Raw genomic sequence first — 16845 nt, forward strand, 5'->3', positions numbered from 1 at the left:
TCTGCCCACATAATGGCATTACTTTTAAAGTGGTTATTTTTAAGTTGCCCTTTCTAACAAACTGGTTAGCAGAAGTAAAGTTTAATTCTACTAACTCACAGAAAAGAGGACCATATGCCCAGAGTAAAAAATGGGAACTTTTTTTTTTTTTTAAAGAAGTGAGGTAGAGGATAGATCCTGACCTGCCACTTCCCATCTATGGGTGCCCTCTGTGCTTTCAGAACAGGGACAGAGATGTGACTTCTCTGCAAGGATGTTGGGAGCAGAAAAAGAGTCAACATACACAGACTGCTCTGAGCATTGCCCACACTTGTGAGTGCTCAGTAAACACTAGCTCTGCCTATAGTGTTGATTTATTATAATTGATTTAAGTATCCCTCCATTTCTTTCCTTTCCTATGCCTTTTTTCCTGGATGTCCAGAAAGACAAATGCTCTACCAGTGAGCTATGCTTCTATGCATTCATTACCTTTTTATTATTATTATTATTATTATTATTATTATTATTAAATTAAAGACAGTCTCAATGTGTAGCTCTGGCTAGCATGGAATTTGCTATGTAGACCAGGCTAGTCGCTGCCTCTGAGTGCTGGGATTACAGGTGTGCACCACCACACCTGGCCATCTGTATGCATTCTTATATTGTTGATAGTATATGCCACGAAATCTCATTCCTAGCTCCTTACACACAAGCTAGTTTTCTAAGTCGTAACACGTTTTAGCTATGGAATCATAGCATATACTTCAAGACAATCATTCTGAATAGAAACTATCTAAAAAAGTTATATTTATGGACAAAGGTTCTCTTGGAGCCAGAAATATATCAACCCAGGGGCTCAATAAAGATACGTGGAAGCTGGCAGGATGGCTCGGTGCTTCTTCACAAGCCTGATGACCTGAATTCAGACCCCAGAGCCCAAGGCGGAAGGAGAGAACGGGCTCCCTAAAGTTGTCCTCTGACTTCCACTTGTGTGTGGTGGTAACGTGTGCGGTGGCAACGTGTGCGGTGGCAACGTGTGCGGTGGCAACGTGTGCGGTGGCAACGTGTGCGGTGGCAACGTGTGCGGTGGTAACGTGTGCGGTGGTAACGTGTGCGGTGGTAATGTGTACCCCACCCACCACCAACACAACACACACTAATAATAAATAAAGATACAGAAAGAAGAAAGAAAACCCCAACGGGAGACCTTAGGATTCATTGAACTGTAGCAGTCAGATTCTTTGCTCCGAAGAGAGAGAGTATGGGGAGCCTAGGCTGCATATTGATGATGGGGTGGGGGTGGGGGTGGGGCTGTCTGTCACAGCTCCTGCAGTGGACTTGCACTTCTCATGAACTGTACCACCACTCCATCACTGTCCTCAGCTTGGGTCTGTGATCTCCGAAGTTCAGCGGGAGGATTTATGGGCATATTTTACAAAAAGCACCTCCACCGTGGTTGTGATGCACCATTAAGTACTTACTGCCTAAGTAAAGGAAGAATTCTGCCTGAAGTTCCGAGCGGTAAAGATACTTTTATTATCCTGCACAGAACCAACCATCTCTTCTTTTTCTAGCAACAGAGTCCTAGTAATGGATTTTTCTCTTGAAACCCTTCCTACCTTAAAGACACAAGCTTCCCGCTTATACCTCAAGAGAAAAGCAGGACGTTCTATAGAAGCCGAAAGGGATCCTATTGGTCTATAGAAGCCAAAAGGGATCCCCTTGGTTGGGTGGGGTGCAGTCTCTTCTCTCTTCCCGTCAAAATGTTTCCACCCTCAAACAGACGCGTCCTCCACTCCTTATGACAAACATCAAAATTAAAACAGACTCCAGCTGTCAAACAACTTTGTTTGGGAAAAAAAAATAGTTATGATGACATGATGAGATAACACTAAATAGTAAGTACTTACAGCTACCAGTGTGATGACTTTTATTTGGGAGAGAATACCAATGATGTCATGGGCTTGGGAGCTACCCGGACCAATGCAGAAGACAGAAGTAGATGAGTCCTTGCAGGAGATCTACTATAAATCAAGCTGAAACTAGAACTTACCCCCCTTTTTTGAGATGGGAGTCTCACTATGAACATCAGGTTGGCCTTGAGACCCTCCTGCCTTAGCCTCTCTTATGCTGGGATGACGGGCACATACCACCATGCCTGGTAAAACTTGTCTCTCGAGATAAGCACAATGTGGAAGAAACGTGCACTTCTCTTGTAAACACAGGCACAGAAGAAATGTTCTCACCTCTCATTTTGACTTTATAGCTTTCATGTTCTTTCATCACCCTGTGGAATTTGTATAACCAGATAACAGGCAGAAAGTAGAGGTGACGAGAAACCAGGTTAGTGGTTCCCAGTGGCCTCACAATAAAATACCCTGTGTCATAGCAAGTTAGCTGAGAATGGAGAATTACAGTGTATCAAAATATCTGAACACAGAAGACAAGCTAGAAGGGCCTCAGAGCAGAAGAGATTTCCTCTTGATGGACAGCTCTACTCATTGGTGTTAATCATCAAATCAAAGTTTGAGACAACTTCAGAAGCTTGTGATCCATAGTCAATCAGCGGTTCTGAGTTAGAATCCCCAGCACACCTGTAAAAAGCCAGACATGGCTGCCGTGCCTGGAACCCTAGCAGTGGTCGTGTGTGTGAGAGATGGGTAGGTTTGAGAGTTTGCTGGCCCGTCAACTTCACCGGAAACAACTTCCCAGCCAGTGAGAGAACCTGTCTCAAGGAAGAAATGTAGAGAGAGATAAGAGCCCCCACTGATGTGCTGTTCTAGTCTAAGCATGTGTACCTGCATACTCACGTGTACACACACACACACACACACACACACACACACACACACACACACATCACATCACACCACACCACACACACATACACCACAGAAGACTACTACAACGGTAGTGAAAAAGTCTGAAAAAAAACAAATGCAATACATTGCCACAAAATACATACAAAACTAATGCTCAGAGTTCTCTTTTGATGGGCGAGGTACAGTATGAATTATAGGCATCCCGTGGTATCTGCAGGGGACTGCTTCCAGGAACCTCATGTGCAGTGTCCCTATACCAAAATGCAGAGATGCTTAAGTCCCATCTAGAAAATGCTGTTGTGTTTACAGATGACACAGACGATCTTCCCCCACACCTCACGCATTTCTAAATTACTTACAATATCTAAAGCCATGGAAAAGCTGTCTAGACGGCTGTCATTCTGTACTGTGTAGGGAAGGACAAGAGCAAACGTCTGTGCACGTTCAGTATAAATACTAAACAAACACACAGGAGAAAACCCCGAGTATTTCCCACCCAGGGTTACGTGGAAGCTTATGCTCATTGGTGGCTATCCTCAGTTCTATTCAAGAGGGCTCCTAAAACCCATGGAGTTTCCGGTGTGACAGGAGCATTTTTCATTATTTATAATGTTCATAAGGAGGTCCTTTGGTCAACACCTGCGTTCATGCTAATGAGGTGACTATGTTGGGGCTTGTAGGGAAACCAGAGGAAGGGCCTGGTCACAAGGAAAATCAAATGCTCTGGGACCAACTCTCCACAACAAAATTCACAATTCTTTCCTTTTGTAAGAGGCCCAAGACATCCTTCTTTCTAATTAAAACTCAAATACCAAAGAGCACTCTCTTAGACTCCTGATGTACACGCACCTTGTTAACGAGTATTTTAAATTAAAAGTTTTCAGGAAGCCTTGTCAAAGTCATACTGGGTGAAACCACATCTCCCCTTTACTGATTTGGTAAAAAGTGCCCAATGGGCAACTTTTTGATGCCAAAGAGCAAACTTCTGCAGGAGCACACGCTAATGCGTCATTCAGAGCTGAGAGTGTGAGCGCGGATGACTGTTTACTCCATGTTGATGCAGCGTGCTCTGACTCTTTTTTTTTTTTTTTTTGAGACAGTGTCTCTCTGTGTAGCACTGGCTCTCCTGGAACTCACTCTGTAGACCAGCCTAGCCTCGAACTCAGAGATCACCCACCTCCTCTGCCTCCCATGCTGGGATTAAAGGCATGCGCCACCACCGCTTGGCCACACTCAGATTCTTTTTTTTTTTGGTTTTTCCAGACAGGGTTTCTCTGTGTAGCTTTGCGCCTTTCCTGGAACTCACTTGGTAGACCAGGCTGGCCTCGAACTCACAGAGATCCGCCTGGCTCTGCCTCCCAAGTGCTGGGATTAAAGGTGTGCGCCACCACCGCTTGGCCACACTCAGATTCTTAATGTCGTAAATATTTCTAAACTCTATCAGAGAGGAGGCAGATTGGGGTCAAAGGGCCCCCATCTCCTCCAACTTTCTCTTTACCTACAATTGTTCTATCAGAGATTGACTTTCTGAATGGTGGGCAGACGTGAGTCCACTTGGGTAACTTTTAGAAATGAGAGGACTGTGAGGCTGGGGCAGAGGTCAGCACTAGAAAGGAGGAGAACAAGGATCAGAACCTTCAGTCACATTCACCCATCAATCTCCAGGAAAGGGGGGTGGGGATTGATCTCTACAAAAGCTCTAGAATAAACTCATAAGACCTTGAGCATAGTGTACTGAATACCGTGGGGACAGACGCTCCAGCAGCCGGGGCTCTTCCAGACGGGACCTGATTTATCTCCTTCACAGTAACCAGAACAAAGCAGTATGCATGACCCTTACTCCTGAATCATTCCAGCAGATGAAGTGAGGCCAAGAAGAGGGTAGTAGGGACCATAGTTTTTAGTCAGTTATTCAGAAGGATGGGTAGCCCAGTCTTGTGTGACTGAGCCTCAACCTATGGCATCTAACGCCATCTATAGGTAGATCATGTCAAAACGGAGTTAAAGGATTGAGTTATACTTGGCGGCCCTTCGTTTTGAACTGGTCACGAACATTCTTATAGCTGGTTCTCAGAGCTTATTTGGAAACAAGCGGATGGCATACTTCATTGTTTCTTCCTCTATGCTGGGATATTTGATATGTAAATCCACATCTGGAGTTATCAGTAGGGCTGATGTATTTGGACCTTGTTTTATGGTCAACACTTAGTTGGATGTGGACCACCAGGACACTGATTCCGAAGTCTAGAGTGCAGAAAGAATTTGTGAGCCCCCGAGCCTGTAATACACCTTAAAAAGACTTTTCTAGACTGTTGTGAGCACAAGACTGTGGTGCTGGTGGGTTCATCGTGGCAGAAGGCTCCTAAAGGCCCCCCTGGTCCTCTGTGAAGAACTGGCTACTCAGCTGGCCACCAAGTTACTGTTCTACATGGAGTGTCCAATTGCAGGAAGGTGTACAGAGCAGAAAGTGTGAGTTTTACTTGAGAGAACAGGGCTTGAAGGAACAGGAGATGCTAGGTAAGGTGACCTGGTAGACTAAGAGGCCACCCAAAGGAAGTACATGGGACATGCTTTAGCTGGGTGGAGCTGGGGGCATGAATGACACATACTTGATGGAGAAATGGAATGTTCAGAGGAGAGCAAGTATATTCTCATGGCACCCCCCCCCCACACTCCCTACCCCATTCTGGGAAAGGCTTGGGGAGCTCAGCACCTTTGTATTTAGGGGAGAAACAGATACATTTGGAAAATGGAAGATGTCTCTTGGAGGGTACAAATAGACATGGGTACTGTTCTCCCCACAACTGATTCTTGGGGATGGAGTGTCCAGTCTCAATTGGGTTCAGCATCTTATACTCTCAGCCTTCTAGTACCTTCACTACAAATGGCCATGGGGAGCATGCTTAATGTGGATGTCTTGTAAATTCTTACAAGGGACTAGTGAGGAGGTTACGAATTTATTCTGTGTCTTCTATAGGTCTGAAAAAAAATACCTTCATTGATCATTTCAACTGACATAAACTATTTTCCCAAACCTATCGACACTTGTTCCTTGATTTTCTAACACGGAATCGAGCCAGTCCACACGAAATGCTCTGCATTTTCAGCAACACTCAGAGAAGGCAGCGATACCGATTCTCTCAAGAGCAATTTATCACACTTCCATTCAACCTAATATTCATGGCTGGATAACTTAATAGACACATACTCAGTTGAGCTTGTAAACTGCTGTGACTTCCAGAATCTACCAGTTGAATTTCTCCACACGCTGCAACTCCAATGTTAAAGGATGATGTTTTCCTTAAAAGTTTTTCTTTTCATCTCACTCACTCCTCCTGCTAAGCCCTTAGACAGACTCTGAGGGTGGCCTGCTATTATTTTTTGCAACATTGGCATTTTGGTTTTAATTTGATTTCATTTGTACAAATTGCCTCCCTGCTTTAGATTATATGCTTCTTGGCAAAGCCTGTGGGTACGGAAGTGTAACGGATATGATAAAGAGGCACAGATTATGACAAACTCTGGAAACGTAAGATGACTTGATGGGCGTCTTTCAGAAGCCCTCATGAGCTAGGATGTATTTTTGCTAACATTCCTGTGCTAGGAATCCACACCAAAACCCTAGGGAAAGAAAACAAGGAGGCTATACATGGAGGTTGGGGGGTGGGGGGTCAGATTGCATCAGTCACCAGAGAAAACAATAGATTGATCTGCCGATTGTAGTCTAAGAGCTACATAGGCAGAAAGGAATGGACCGACGGTCAACTCTAGTCTGGGATTGTCGTTCAGTGGTAGAAAGCTGGGCAAGCATGCGCAAGGCCCTGGATTCCATCCAGCACAGAAGGACGACATCGCAACTTAGCGGCAGGAATCACCTCCCTTCTCCAGAAGTCTTCATTTCCCTCTCTTTCTTTCTCACCCGGTCCAGGTTGGCTTGAACTCCTGATCCTATTGTCCCCTCCCACCCCACAAGTGCTGGAATGTGCCACCATGCACAGCTAACAAGGGGGGCATTTCTACCAGCATTAATATTCCATAATTTCCCTGGTGGAGCTGCTTTCGTGAAGTAACTTTGCATCGAGGCAAAGTGGAATTTGGCTTCCAGTTAGGAAGGAGAAGAATCGAAAAAACAAACGATGGGACCCTAGATGACCTTTGAGAGCAGAAAGACACCATCACCATGAGTCACAAAGCTTTCTCCTCTTGTCAGTCAATAGCTTTTGGAACCTGAGGACACCGGTCACCTTCCTCTTGGACACATGATGTTGAAAGTACAGGAAGGTCTCCTTTGCTTCTGGCCAGACACACGTGTGACCTCCCTGGAAGAGGGTGTGCTGCCAAGTGGGCGGAGAACACCCAGCCAGGACACCACGTCAAGAGGAAGCAGCTGATGCACGGGCCATGTCTGAGGGAAAGCAGGAAATTCTGATGTGGAGATAGGGAAGACAGGGGAAGGAAAATCACACAGGGTAGGGAAGAGGAGGGAACCGCTAAGAACTCAGCCCGGGGTTAGAAGTCACAGGGGTCAAGCCAGGGCCACTAGAGTGAGGAAGGTGTTTTTGTGGGAACTTTTGTGAAACAGGCTGGAAGTTTCTCCATTGATCTATGAGGCAGGAGAGTAGGGGAGCAGGTGATTTTGTAGGGAGCACATTGCCCTGAGCTCCCCAGTGGACAACCCGGGTTGGTAGAGTGAACTCTTCACTTGGTGACTGCTTGCACATCTCACTTAAAGCACAGCTTGGGGAGTGTTTAATTTTCTCACTGTGTAAATGGATGTAAATCTCGGGAAAATGCCCTAAGCCATACCTCTGAATACAATCTAAAAGGTCTGAATGGATTGACCTTCAACACCCAGTGGAGTTTAGCAAGTGCTTAGCTAATCATGCATTTGGAGGGGGAGGGGGAAACGCACCCCAGCAAGCTGAAAGGAATCATAGCTGACCTGAATCAGACCCAGCAGGCAGCGCCACACTCAGCACATACTTAGAGAACCAGGTGGGAAAACCAAGTGAGTTCAACTGAACGTGAGAAAGAACAAACCGGCAATGCCTCCGGAGGGTGGACCCCAGCTTGCTCTTTCATCCCACCCTCCCACCCCATACTCTCCACCCAGCATCAGTCAGGCATGACATCACTGATTCCTCCCCATGGGCTCCAGCAGCTTCCTGCTTTCTGGAGGCTGGCTGAGGCAATGACGTCAGGGTGCCCCTGGGAGAGATGAGCCCAAATCACCTCACTTAGAGCGGAGATAAAAGCCATAGCTGATCGTCTAGTCCCTTTCTACAAGGAAAAAAATAATAAAATAAAATAAGAAAGGTGTGTGCATGCACGCAGAATTCTCTTTTCACCTTCTCCTTTGACAGGGCACGGGGCCCAAAGGGAACGGACTAGGAGAAAAAGCGGGAAGGAGCCACACAGACAGCCACAATGTCAGAACGGGTGTCACGCTCGCTGTCCCTGACACAGTGTACATCTTCCTCACGAATCTGGGAGACAGACCCCAGTGTATTTATATTTTTTTATAGTTCAGTAGCCACCCTGGCCCTTAGAAATGCCCTCTATGGTGCTGACTCCCACAGAAATACCACCAGGAGACTTAACCTTTCCTAGATGAACTGTAAGATTGTTTAAGCCCAAGATTCCAGTCAGGACTGTCAACGAAAAGCAGCATGCATGGCATCAAATTAAACCCCACAGTGGTTTAATCTGGGCACAGTAACTCACGCATACAACTCCAGCGTTTAGGAGGCCAAGGCAGAAGAATCGTGAGTTCAAGGCTAGCCTAGGCCATGTAGGGAGCCCTATTAACCCCCACTCAGCAAAGCCTCCCTAACCCCCTAAGGAAGAACTCACACTGTGAATTCTTTCAGAGCCTTTTGCTCACAGTCTCAATGCTATGATATCAAAGGAAAACAATCATAGAAAAAGCTAACTTCAAATGGACATCTGCTAAGAATTCAAGCTTGGTTGGATACCTCTCCATGCTGTTATGAAAATGTGTCTCCGCTTAGGAAAGTTCTTTGAGAAGAAAGGAGTCCTTCACCCCTTCTCCACCGGTGGGGGCAGGACTAATTAACAGGGAGAAACCTCTTATATCTCTTTTGAACGAACCCTGGACGGATCCAGACACACCACCCTCAGAGCATGCATCTCTTAGGGTCACCCTACCTCGTTCCCCTTGCTCAAACACAGCAGGATTCCTGCAGAACACCACCCAGCAGCCCAAACAGGCAAGCGAGAGACATGGGGTCAGATCCCACACGCTGGGATAAGCTCTGACTCTCCTGAAAGTGTCTGGCCCAAGTTAAATATTGTTCTAAGTGCTTATGGTTTATCATTTCCTCATTTATTGCATTTTTTATGTTATAAAAGTGATAGATGCTGCCTCACGCTAAGTAAGGGTTTGGTGTTGACTTTCCGGTCCTTCCTATAAGGAATTTATTTTCCAACATTACTTCACACATGTGGCTTACATAGTACTATTTTCATGCCAGGTGATTAAACAGGCTTTATAAGTTAAAAATGAAAGACTGTACCCAGCCATGTGATAGGACAAGAACACTGTTAATTCTTTTCTTTGGCATGAGATTATTTTCTGAAAAGTTGTATAGGCTATTGGGCTTATTGGCTATTATAAACCATTAGCTCTGAGAAAGAATAGTTTATAAGACACAAGTTTGGGAAAATCATAATACAGAATCTTCTTTTCCTTCCCACTATGAAAGCATGCATTTGGCAAATTATTTTTTAAAAATAGTTAATTTAACTTTATTTTATGTGCATTGGTGTGAAGATATTAGATCCCCTGGAACTGGAGTTACAGACAGTTATGAGCTGCCATGTGGGTGCTGAGGATTGAACCCAGGTCTTCTAGAACAACAGCCAGTGCTCTTAACTGCTGAGCCATTTCTCCAGTCTGGCAAATTATTTCTTAGGGAAAGAAGTACTGAGTGGTGGAGCTGTACTGGTTGACAATCTTATATTATCTTGTAATTTTCAATATGTTGGCAAGAATGAGATGATGTCATCCCAAAGGAAAAAAACACATAGGAATGTGTTCTTTAAATTCTTTTATATTAATTAATTTTGTGTATGGGTGTGTGCACACATGTGTGGATCTCTGAGGACAAGTTCCAGGAGTAGGTTTTCTCCTACCTTATGGGTCCCTGGGATTTGAACTCAAGCCTTGGCAACAAGCTTCTTTATCCACTGAGCCATCTTGCCAGCCCAGGATGCTTTCTTACGTAGGAACAAAGGAAGTTACTCGAGAAAGAATTAATCAGCTGCCTTAACACGTACAGAAACCACCACAGCAAAGTCTACTGGTGCTCGAGAGCCGAGGAGTTTCTGTGGAAAAGCCTGGGGAGGTGGAATGGGCTAGAGAAGCTTCCACACTGGGTCATGCATTGACTGTCACCAAGTGATTGTGTTAATCAGCACCAATGAAAGCAATGCCAGAACAGAATGTGATGTGACAGTTCCGCCATAGAAATACACCGGACAGCTAGGTAAAACAGGGAAGTATAGGTAAGTATTTAGCAGCTAAAATATGGAAGGGACAAGGTAAACACCCTCTAGCATGTCTCTGCACCAGTCAGGCTGACCACAGCATTATTCAAGGCTGGACTGGTTTGTGCGGGGATTCTTTGCTTCCAAGCATCAGTACGCAGTAGCAAAGGTGTGAAGGGCTGTCTGCCTTCCTTCAGGACATCCCAAGAGGGGACCTCTGCTCCAAAGCCCACAGCACTCTGTCCATGTTGGCTTGATTTAGGAGAGTCTATGCACCAGAGGCCCAGAGGGACGGTCTGGGGTCTAGTTCCTCTCCATGAAGCTCACGGCCATGCACGCTGGAGGTACTTATCAATGATTTGCTGAATAAGTGAATGAATGCATAAATAAATGCTACCGAGGAACCTTTCTGATTGCGAGGCCTGGAGGGGGCGGGGCGGGGCGGGGCGGGGGGGAGGAAACGGTCTTGCATCTCATTTGCACGATAACTACGGCATGTGGAATGACTAAGCATAACATTGATTCACTCTGCTAGAATTTCCCCACCTGCAGGAGCCAGTCCTCACTCCACCCTCACTCCCGTGTTCCATTCCTTCCCCTTAGTCACCCCACCAGGAAGTGACCACACTGTCTCTCTCCAAGGGGTGATGAATGTTAGAAGCATCCCAGCAGCCTGTGGTAGGGCCCAGAGTGGGGTCAGAGAAAGTAAATTGCAGCCTTATTAGGAGATCCTGGCCTCCTGGGGGCATTTGCCCGGTTTGCAGACAGCTTCCTGTGCGGTCACGGAAAGCAGCCCTCACGTTGCCTCCAAGTGACAGTGTTCTGCCTTCTAGGACCCCCTTTACTCAGGCTCCACTTCCTTCCCGATTCCTCAGGCCTGATTGTTTCAGGATTGAGGCACACACGGACACTCCCTCTGTCCCTGAGTGGCCACCGGAGGAACTTCTGAGCCCTGTGAGGTGAGATAAGGGCACAGATGGCTGCCTCCAGGAACCCCGTGAGCTGCCACTGCTCCAGGGCTACTCCACGCGTTCATTTATTAAGTAGTCAGGAGTCAAAGGGCCAGGCCGGGAACAGGCTGGGAGTGGAAGAGCTCTCTCTGATTTTCCAGAACAGCTTTGGTCTTAGCCTGGCCATGGAGGTGGAAGGGAGTGGGAAGATTAGCCCACAGAACCATCTCCCTGGCTGCTTCTGTGTTTCTAAGTGGGGTACAGATTTATTTCCTATGTCCTGACAACCCTTCAAAATGATCGATACCAGACTCAACCCTGTCCCTGTGAATCTACCCCTTTCCTGGGCTCATGGTCTCTTTCTCTCTCTCTCTCTCTCTCTCTCTCTCTCTCTCTCTCTCTCTCTCTCTCTCCTCCCTCCTCCCTCCCCCCCTTTCCCTCTGTCACAAAAGACAAGGTCTCACTAGGTAGATCTGGAACTCACTATGTAGACTAGACTGGTCTCGAACTCCTAGAGATCTGTCTGCCTCTGTCTCCCCAATACTGGGATTAAAGGTATGCACCACTGGCTTCCCCCCTGTTCCTTACTTAACAATAGTGGGACTACCCAAAGCCGCCCCGCTAAGATGCTTGAATGTAAAATGTCTCTCGGCGGTTCATGTGTTTGAACACTGGCTCCCACATGAAGGAGCCGTCGGAAAGGTTGCAGGTGGTCAAGCCTCACTGGACGAAGTGGGTCACTAGAGGGGCAGGACTCAAGATTTTAAAGCCCGGCCCCACTTCTCTGTGATCAGTTGTCTTTCCTCCATGATGAACTGTACGCGTTCCTTCTTAACCCATGAGCCCAAATAATGAGGATGGTTCCCATCCTTCCTCCCTTCACTCGCTTTTGTTATGGCAAAGAAAAGGGCAGGACAACCAGCCCTGTCGCCATCTCCCATGGTTTGGGTTTCCTTCCAGGGAGCCATCTTTACGCCATGGCTTGGGTTTGCTTCCTCCATTGACATGTTTCTGCAGCTGCAGAGCTGACCACCTCTGGTGTCACTGACCTCACGCATCCTCGGGGCTGGTTCTTTTTCTCTTACACTCTCTCCGCAAGGTGCTGGCTTGCAGTTCGTTTCCTAAAAAGCGCATTCTAAGCCAAACCCACCCTTCAGTGGTGCTCTAGGACAGACTGAGTGAAAGACAAACCCCTAGAGATCGCATTCCAGATGACCACCGAGGCCCTGTACTACCTGACATCTCCAGTCACACTAAACTACCCCGGTAGGGACACCATGTTCTTTTGTGCCTTTGAGGTGACATTCACTGTGTCTTCAATCCTGAGGTCACATCCTTTAGGAAGAACTCTTCCATCTCCTCTTCCCCTCCCATTCCGTGGCAGAACCAGCTGGTGCGTCCTCGGCTACATTTCTGTGCTAGCACAAGGCAGCATATTCTAGATGCTTCTATGTCGGCCATTCCTCTGCTGCTCACACTTGCTTTTCTCAGAATCTCTGTACCCCAAGTGCACAAGGAATTAAAAAATTGTGCTCAGAAAATTCTGCCCAACATCAAATGAAATGGTTACATATCGGGGAAAGAATTCTTTGTCATTTCACTCCTTGTTTGCATTATAGAGCCTTAATATAAAAATTATTATGACTTTTAAACTTGGGATTCAGGTCAGTTGATAACAACTGCAGTAATAGTGCTAAGAGGTATTTTTTTTTTTTTTTTGTCTTTTGTGGGGAGCCTTTGCTCTGTAGATCAGGCTGGCTTCGAATTCACAGAGATCCACCTGCCTCTGCCTCCTGAGTGCTGTGATTAGAGGTGTGTGCCGCCATGCCCAGCTCAATCAGCTGTAATTTTAAAATTCTAAACCTAATCTCCCATCACAAGTCAAATTTAGGCCACAAAAGCCTATGGAGAGAAGCTAGCCTGGTGACTGGGATAAAGCCCATTTATTTCTCTGCTCACCCCCAGCCCCCTTCTCCAACAGACAAACGGAACTAACAATGACCATCCCGAGTGACCCAGTCCCAGCGTGATGACGTGTGAAATGGGAACACAGGTGACTTATTCATTTTCTTAGCCAGGTCCTATCAGATGTGCTCAGGACGGAGCAAAGGGGTGTGACACTGATCCCCCCCAGCTCAGAGGTAGCCGTTAGGGTCCTGGCTAGTGCGAGCAGCCAGCCCCAATTTCCCCAGAGAGGCATAATACGGTAAGTTTGAGATGCAAACAATGTGAGAAAGTTTGTTAAGTCGGGCTCTAGGCCACACTGCTGCCCAAACAGCCCAGTGACTTCTGTCCCTGAAGGAAAATCACTTCATGCCTCTATGGATCCTGAACACAGGATCTGAAAATAGAACAGCCTGGCTTGCAGCGGCGGAGGTGGGATTTCACCCGGTTATTGGTGGAAGAGCACTCAGAAAAACAGCAGATATTGTCAATTCCTCCCCAGTGTACGATTTGGAGAGCTGGCAGAGCGTGATTAAGACATGACAGCCACACGGAATGAGGAAAGGCTTTGAAACCTGTACTCACCGTTCCCACCAAAGGGTATATGAACCCAGCACCAATGCTGGCCCGGACATCACTGATAGGCAGGATGAAATCCCTCGGCACCCCCTTTTTATCAGGTTCGTGAGATAGAGAAAGGTGGGTCTTTGCCATACAAATGGGCAAATTTCCAAAACCCTGTAAGAAAGAAAAGGAAATGCATTCATTGCCATAAATGCTGGTCCCTTGGACATAATCTTCATTTTATAACCCCTTTGCAGCAACTGAATGCTGGTGCAGATCCAGGCAGGTGCAAGAGTGGCTGCCGCTATCTGTTGAGCAAGACGCTGAGAATAAGAATTTGTGTCCATACGGCCATGATTTATCAGAGTGTGAGGTCTACTGTTTACTCTGGAGGTTCTCCTAAAGAGGAGGCACTTGCACGGTCGTGTGTGTGTGTGTGTGTGTGTGTGTGTGTAAAGGCAAGGCTATTTTTAGGCACAGCAGTGGAACAGTTGTAGAGAGCACTTTCCAAGGCTATTAATATCCAGGAAAGAGAAAGGTAATACAGAACAAGGCTCCTAATGAGGCTCTGAGTCTCATTGTTCCGTCCTTCTTGGAGTCGGCTGGGAAGCAAAGGGCCCTTTGTGCTGGTTTATGAATCATGGCTATTTGATCTGCGATTACATTAGAGGAACTAAGATGAGGTCACTTTTTAAGCCTCTTTTATTTTTAAGGACCAAAGTCTGTGCCTGACCCAGAACTCCAAAGGTGAAAGAGGAGGAAGTCACGTGCAGCATCTCACAAAAAGGACAGTGTCTGGGAAGGATGCTGTAATTAAACAGCACATAGCGTCCCTTCAGAGGTCTCACTAATTAATTGCAGTCACATACTTGACACTCACTTTTAAGGAATATTCCCGTGGTAGACAGACAGATGACAGAATGCAATTACTTATGATTCAACCTAAAACTATTTAGAACATCTCAGAGTATTATCAATTGGGGGGGGGATGCTGGGTTTTGGAAACCCCTACTTTTACATACTAATGAGGATTTTGATGAGGAAAGAAAAATCACAACTGGTACCCAGAATTTCTGATTTTGTGGAATGACTAAGTATTGAAATAATTCCTATGAAATATATATATAGCCTTTGACAATTTAGTAGTAGAAAAATTAAAAAAATACCACCCCATTAACATATTACATCATAAACAATATTTTATAACTAAAAAAAGACTATTAGAATAAATGATAGTTCTTGGCATTAAAACTTCATGGGAAAAATACCCCAAGCTTGATGACATTGACTTGATTTCACTCAGGTGTTTGTACAGAAGTGAAAGAATAACCAGAGTATCAGAGTGTAGAGCAGTGACTGACAGTGAAAAAATAACCATAGAGTATCAGAGTGTAGAACGGTGACAAGTCTTTGTACGTATTGGGGGTGTGTTTTAAGAGGGACAAGGTCTTTAGTTGGGCTGACCTTCAACACTTTATGTAGCTAAGAATGATCTTGGACTTCCTGTGTCCACCTTCCCCGGCCAGTGATTACAGGTCTTCCATTCCAAACCCAGTTTACGTGCTGCTGTGGACTGAACTCAGGGTTTGGTGCATAAGCACTCAACTGCTGAGCTACAGTCCTAGTCTGGGAATTCTTTTTTTAAATAAAGAAAAGCTCAGGGACTGGAGAGATGGTTCAGTGGGTAAGAACACTTACTTTTGCAAGCTCAAATCCCCAGTGTCCATGTGAAAATCGGAACATGGTTATGCAGGCCTGTAACTTCAGCAGGAGTGGGGTGCATAGAGACAGGTGGATCCTGAGAGCCTGCTAGCTAGCTAGCCCAGCTGAAAGGGTTAACTTTTAGTTCCATGAGAGACCCTATGTCAAGGCACTAAGAGAAAGTATGGACATTCTGGTTTCTGCATGTCTATGCACAGGTGTGCACACCCATACACTCACATGCATGCAAAACATACACTCTCTCCCTCACACATACAAAGGAAGAAAGAAAAGCTGGGATTCAAGAATGTAGCTTAGTGTTGAAAAATATGGGAAAAAAAAAAAGACAAGCCAAGAGAATACATGTACAAACTTCAGGGAAAAATGATTTTTTTTTTTTCCTTCAGGGGAGAGCGTGAACACAGTCCTCAATTATCAAAAATTATGCAGTTGAGTTCCCCACATTTGGAGAGATTCAGGGGTGAGCATGTCTGGAGTGCAATGGATAAGCCTTGCCCTGGGAAAACCACGTTCGTGATTGTGGGTTTTTATTTTTATTTTTATTTTTTGAGACAGGGTTTCTCTGGGTAGCCATGGCTGTCTGGAAGTTTCTCTGTAGACCAGGCTGGCCTCGAACTCAAAGATCCACCTGCCTCTGAATGCAGGGTTAAAGGCTGGAAAAAAACAATTTTTACCAAACCCCAGAGAAACAACTTGGCACTGTTAGGATAGCATCTGACAAAATATCAAACTTATTTATAAGTAGCATAAGGGAGTTGGTGTGTGTGTGTGGGGGGGAAGACAGCGATGCTACTTGTAACACAGTGACCCTGACAGCAAGATGCTGAGATGCTGACCGCTATGTGATGAGGCTAAAGCAGGCAGAGGCACTGGAGGCACGCAGTCCCTCTCACAGCTGCTTGCTTGCCCCTGTCACTGTATGGAGGTAAAAGATGGTGGACTCTTCAGTACCTAAGGACCATCCTGAAAATAAAATAATAAACCACCTGCATAAAAACACCACCAAGCCGGGCGGTGATGGCGCACACCTTTAATCCCAGCACTCGGGAGGCAGAATCAGGTGGATCTCTGTGAGTTCAGGGCCAGCCTGGTCTACAGAGCGAGATCCAGGACAGGCACCAAAACAACACAGAGAAACCCTGTCTCGAAAAACCAAAACATCACCGAACACTCCCATCGCGCCACCTCACCTGCAGCACACAAGCATTTTTTTAAAGATAGTAGAGCTCCACAATGAGGAGAAATTGTAAAGAATTAAATGCTGCCCCCCCTCACCCCCCATACCAAAGGTACACTTTCAAATGCTTCTGGCTGAGTGAACAGGAGTGTGACCATGGATGACACTGTGGGAGCCC

General features: G+C 46.0%; 1 protein-coding gene across 2 annotated transcripts in view; it reads right to left on the bottom strand.

Moving 5' to 3' along the window:
• Mthfd1l (methylenetetrahydrofolate dehydrogenase (NADP+ dependent) 1 like) overlaps positions 1-16845 on the bottom strand; it is a 189627-nt gene that overhangs the window by 35715 nt on the left and 137067 nt on the right. For both annotated transcript variants that reach the window (XM_052750965.1, XM_052750966.1), the window contains one exon: positions 13790-13942. In XM_052750965.1, coding sequence (XP_052606925.1) covers positions 13790-13942 — 153 coding nt within the window. The remainder of the gene's footprint in view (positions 1-13789; positions 13943-16845) is intronic.

Source organism: Peromyscus californicus, unplaced genomic scaffold (assembly GCF_007827085.1).
Source record: "Peromyscus californicus insignis strain IS unplaced genomic scaffold, ASM782708v3 Scaffold_22__1_contigs__length_63687245, whole genome shotgun sequence".
Lineage (NCBI taxonomy): Eukaryota > Metazoa > Chordata > Mammalia > Rodentia > Cricetidae > Peromyscus > Peromyscus californicus.